Genomic DNA, 5,756 nt, shown 5'->3' with positions numbered 1-5,756 from the left:
AGTTTAAATACAGGACTTTTACTTGGAACGGGGTATTTGTACACTGTGCTATTAGTATTTTACCGCAGTTCACTTTAAATACAGGACTTTTACTTGCAACAGGGTATTTGTACACTGTGGTATTAGTACTTTTACTGCAGTAACACTTTCAATGCATGACTCTTACTTACAACAGGGTATTTGTACACTGTGCTATAAGTACATTTACTGAAGTTCAGTTTAAATACAGGACTTTTACTTGGAACGGGGTATTTGTACACTGTGCTATTAGTATTTTACCGCAGTTCACTTTAAATACAGGACTTTTACTTGCAACAGGGTATTTGTACACTGTGGTATTAGTACTTTTACTGCAGTAACACTTTCAATGCATGACTTTTACTTACAACAGGGTATTTGTACACTGTGCTATAAGTACATTTACTGAAGTTCAGTTTAAATACAGGACTTTTACTTACAACAGGGTATTTGTACACTGTGCTATTAGTATTTTACCGCAGTTCACTTTAAATACAGGACTTTTACTTGCAACAGGGTATTTGTACACTGTGGTATTAGTACTTTTACTGCAGTAACACTTTCAATGCATGACTTTTACTTACAACAGGGTATTTGTACACTGTGCTATAAGTACATTTACTGAAATTCAGTTTAAATACAGGACTTTTACTTGGAACGGGGTATTTGTACACTGTGCTATAAGTACATTTACTGAAGTTCAGTTTAAATACAGGACTTTTACTTGGAACGGGGTATTTGTACACTGTGCTATTAGTATTTTACCGCAGTTCACTTTAAATACAGGGCTTTTACTTGCAACAGGGTATTTTTACACTGTGGTATTAGTACTTTTACTGCAGTAACACTTTCAATGCATGACTCTTACTTACAACAGGGTATTTGTACACTGTGGTATTAGTACTTTTACTGCAGTAACACTTTTACTCCGGTTAAGGATCTCAGTACTTCCTCCAGCACTGAATATTCCTTTAGCATCACAGGGAGTATTTATACCTACTAATTTCTTCCAATACTTTCTAGTACATTCTGCAGTATTTCTCCTTCTGGTGAAAAAAAACAAACTTTTCACACTGAATTAATGTTGAAGTTTAAAGAAGAAGAAGAAGAAGTGAGTGACAGGAACACACGCACACACTCTGGGAGTGGTCGCGCTTCAGGTCCAGTTTCCTGCAGCAGCGTCAACAAACAAACAAACAAACAAACACACAAGCAGGTTATTGATCCGCTGGAGAACCGATCGATCAGCTGACGGGAATCAGAGCAGAGATCAATGACGCGCTAAAAGTTTGGACAGGGAGGTGAAACACACGTGCGCGCGCAGACACACACACACACACACACACACACACACACACACACACACACACACACACACTCAGCTGCTCGGTTGATCCCGGAGCTCCGGGGCGGATGAAAACACTCACCGGTCATCAGTCCTCCTCTCCGGGCTCACTGCTCAGCTCCGTCCCGCTGCTGCTCCGGGTGTGTGTGTGTCAGTGTGTGTGTGTGCGGGAGGGACGGCGGATCTGTATCTCAGTGCGAGGCGGGCGGGCGGAGCTAATGAAGAGGAGGAAGTCCGAGAGGAGAAAGAGAGGAAGTGGTCGAGTAACTTTGGGGAAGTTTACTGCGTTTGTGCGTGCGTGCGCGCGCGCGTGTGTTCAGTCCAGAGTTGAGAAACACTGAAATGTTTCTGAAGTAATTTAAACAACCAATTAGAGATCAGCAGCATTAAGGCCCCGCCCACCACCAGATTGATTGACATCAAGCTGGTTAGCTTAGCTTAGCATAAAGACTGGAAACAGAGGGAAACTGCTAGCCTGGGGGGACAGAAGCCATTTTGTTAGTTTCTCATGTTAAACTTTATTGTCGCTGAACTTCCTGTTGAGAAACTAAACCTGAATCTGTTACCTGAACCTTCACCTGCACATGCGCACTGTGGCCGCACGGTGGCGCCATTACACCGCTGCGTCAGACACATGCTGCCTTCCAGTGCGCTCGGAATGTGCACAATCACGATCAGGAACCACAGCAGAAGAGACTAATGTGTTTATTTTCTGATATCTCTGTAAGTTTAAACGTGTCAGACTTTATCAAGATGGAGAGGATTCAAGAAAATTACTGCGTTCAAATGAAACGATTAGTTAATTAATCGATTTAAAGAACCAACAAGATGAAAACTTATTGGCAACTAATTTGATAATCGAGGAATCATTTCAGCTTCTCAGATGTGATTTGTTTTATTAAACAATGAACTGAACATCTTCAGGAGGATAAGACGATGTCACAGCTGTGGAAACTTGTAACAGGAGTTACATATTTATATATATAAAATATTTTATATTGATTGATTGATGATTGACTTACAGGTTACTGCCAACTCTGATAATCAGATGTCACATGCAGGCAAAACTCAGGGCTGTAAACATAACGCTACACATTTTTAGGTTAAATAAAATATATTTATTCTGTTAAAAACCTGCTGGAACTGAACATGAATCTAATATTAAATGCAATAAAGGTGCACATACAACATTGATTTAAGTGTGAAATCATCAAGAACAAGTAAAGTTAATTAACAATTTTATAAATTTACAAAGTATTTTTATATTATTGTTATTAGGCTACCATTAATTTTGTAAGCTTTTATATGACACATGTTATAATATGTTGATTGATATAAATATATAAAATGCAGAAAATAGACTTCACATGCTTTATTTTATTTATATATTTGCTTGAATTTGTGTCTGTTTGCCTTATTCAATTTGGGAAAATTAAATTAAATTAGATGAACAAACGATCAATGACTCGTCTCGGGGCATCAACCGGTGAACCTGATTGGTTGTCAGCTGACCTGTGACCTGCAGCCGCTCATTGATCTCATAGTCTTTGTAATACAGACCAGGTTTCACATCTGTCAACAGCGTGATGCTTTTATTATATAAATGAGAAAGGAATCATTTGTATTTCATATTTATCTGTGATCATTTTGTGACATATTTTAGAATCAAAAGAGTTTTTTTTTTTAAATTAATTAAAATATCAGAAGTGCTGAAAAGAACAGATACAGTCACATCTCATAAAAACAAATATGACATTTAAAAAACTGAGAAAAAAATCGGCTGCAACTAAGAAATATTTTCACTATCAATCCTTGATTAATCATTTAATTTATAAAATGTCCCAAAGTGACGTCTTTACGTTCAACATCAGAAAGTGTTTGCGCTTGTAAAATGACTAAAATGATAAATCAATTATTAAATCGTTACCTATTCATCTACCAATCGATTAACCGACATGTTGTTGCAGCTCTACAGTGAAAAGATGAAATGAAGACATACGTGTGTGAATTCGGAGTTTTTTTGCGGGTCCGTGAACGCAGCGCAGGCGGATCTCTCCGTGAGTGGTTTTTCCTCAGCAGCAGCAGCAGTTTGCAGTTTGCAGAGTTCGGGTCTCGGGGTGGAGAACCGAGGAACGGACCGTCTCTTCGGCGCACACAGGACTTTCCTTCCGATCAGTTTGTGCGGATCGATCGGAGCTGATCAGATCTGATCGATGGATTAGAGGCTGCTGAAGAGGTGAGCGATGGCTTCAGGGTTTGAAGTGAACAAAAAGTGCGTGTTTCTGCAGAGGAAGCTGTTTTCCGCTGTGTGAAGCCCAACAGCTGTGTGACCTCTGACCTCCGGAGGACCGACCAGCAGAGGAGCGGGTTCCTGGAGCTGAGGCGGATCAATCACCCGAGTATCGACACGTCTGTTGTTCTGCTCGCGTGCAGCTGCAGGTGGTGTTTTATTTGAGGCCATTTACATTAACCCCCCCCCCCCCCATTTTCTTGTTCCTGCTGGTGAGAGGAACAGAGGGCCGTGAACGCCTCATCCTGTCTGTTCTCTTGATCAACATTTAACATCTTTATCAAACTTAAATGTGTTTGTGTGTAAATGTGAGTCTCCTGTAAGTCACGTGACTTAGAGATATTTAGTGAGAAACGCCACCTGGTTTGTTTTAGGAGAAAGTAACTAAGTAAATTTACTCAAGTACTTAAGGGCGAATTGTTTATCCTGGGAATCCCGGATGTTGATTCTAGAGTCTGAAAGATGAAACCAGTTCCCTCCAACTGGATATTTCCACGTGACTGGATTAATGATATTGAATTTGAGCCACTCCTGAATCCTGAATATGCTTTCGGTACTTGAATTTCCTTTCTAACCTGTGAAACCTGAATGTATCTGCACAGGTTTAAAATCAAAGTAAAGTATTTCGGTGTTTTAAATTTGGTTAAGTTGCTGCTAACATTTCAAACTGTTACGGGAGTTTCATTTGCTTCCATCAGCAGATCACTGGTTCTCAAAGTGGGGTCCGGGGACCCCCAAGGGACTTTGAGGTGGTTCCAAGGGGTCCCCAGCAAAAAGGGGGGAACTTGACGCAGAAGTATAAGAATGTGATAGATCGTTGGCAATTTGCAGTCACAGTTGATGTTTTTGGGCGTTTTTCTGCAATGAAATTGTGGCAATAAGTGAAAACTGATATTTTTAACTTTAAAATTGCAGCTGAATCATTAAACAGTCCCTGCAGGACTTGGCGGGCCTGACCCTGACCCTGCTTATTTAAACCAGCTGGTTCTGTCCTGCAGCTGATCGGATGCAGCAGCCTGTGTCTCAGCGTCTCTCTGACGTTTCTCTCAAAGTGTTTGTCAGGAGACGATTTCCTTTATGTTCGACCACGATGCTGCACGTTCTGCAGAACAGTTTTCCGGCTTTGGTGAAGAAGATCTGGATCCTGGTCTTCACGGCCCTTTGATGGTATTGTTGTAGGTAAATGTGAGGCGTTGGTATCACACACACGTCTGCTGCATGATGGGTGGATTAAAGCACCAGGTTCTTATTGGACAGTCGAACGACCTCAGGGACGATTTGTTGTTCAGATCAGACTCAGGATGTGGTGGAAATGTTTACATGATGCTGATTATTAATTCCCAGATGTGACGCTTGAACTAACATGAACAAGCTGTGTGCAAGTCTGGTTTGAGATGTCACATGTATGAAACCCTTCTTCCTGTCTTTCCTCAGACATGGACGGTGCGTGTGCGTGGCTGGTGTGTGCGTTCGTGCTGAGTGTCGGGGCTCACAGTTCATGTGACAGGAGTGACCACGTCCACCCGGACCATCGTCCGGTTTCCAATGGCAACGCAGCCTCAGGTAGGAAACACGCTTCCTGTGTGTGTGTGTGTGTGTTTGTTTCCATGACCAGAGGATGAACCCCTCTGACTTTTCCTCTAGCGCCATCATCAGGTCAACATGTTAATGTGTCCAACACTTCATCAGCCTCAGCTCTGTTTACTGCTAACTAGCTAAAGTTAGCATGCTAACACGCTAAGCTACGATGGTAAACGTCAGCATCACGTTTTTCCGCTGGAGACATTCTAAAACGATGTCCGGAGTGTGCAACACGTTCTCACTCCCAAGTCGTCACAAATGGACGCATGGTCAAGTCCCGTTGGCGTCAGTTTGTAACGCACTGTGGGAAGACCTGCAGCTTTTCACTTTCAAAGGCTGAAGGGAGGTGTAGGATATTTAGCAGAAAGGTCAGAGTAAGGAGGTGGCTGAGGAGGATGGTGGGTTTCCCATGTGAAACAGAAAGTTAAATGTTTTTTTAAGTTACATAGGTAATGTAATGTAATTTGACCGAACCTGACAAACTTCACCAAGTGGTTTTGGTGCCTAAACCTGACCAAGTGG

General features: G+C 41.7%; 2 protein-coding genes across 5 annotated transcripts in view; one reads left to right on the top strand and one right to left on the bottom strand.

Moving 5' to 3' along the window:
* rhogb (ras homolog family member Gb) overlaps positions 1–1,508 on the bottom strand; it is a gene marked incomplete at its 5' end in the record, with an annotated part of 20,181 nt that extends 18,673 nt beyond the window's left edge. Inside the window, 1 exon segment of the mRNA XM_046040211.1 lies at positions 1,446–1,508.
* Positions 1,509–3,430: 1,922 nt separating this feature from the next.
* Positions 3,431–5,756, top strand: part of LOC123963384 (stromal interaction molecule 1-like) — a 42,552-nt gene continuing 40,226 nt past the window's right edge. The window contains exons 1-2 of one of the 4 annotated variants that reach the window (XM_046040208.1): positions 3,431–3,599; positions 5,088–5,216. In XM_046040208.1, the coding sequence (XP_045896164.1) occupies positions 5,090–5,216 (127 nt within the window). In that variant the 5' untranslated portion in view covers positions 3,431–3,599; positions 5,088–5,089. The other 3 variants (XM_046040207.1, XM_046040205.1, XM_046040206.1) reach the window with 3 other exon arrangements.

The sequence above is a fragment of the Micropterus dolomieu genome, linkage group LG23, assembly GCF_021292245.1.
Source record: "Micropterus dolomieu isolate WLL.071019.BEF.003 ecotype Adirondacks linkage group LG23, ASM2129224v1, whole genome shotgun sequence".
In the NCBI taxonomy this organism is placed as follows: Eukaryota; Metazoa; Chordata; class Actinopteri; order Centrarchiformes; family Centrarchidae; genus Micropterus; species Micropterus dolomieu.
This window is presented reverse-complemented; position numbering and strand designations above follow the sequence as displayed.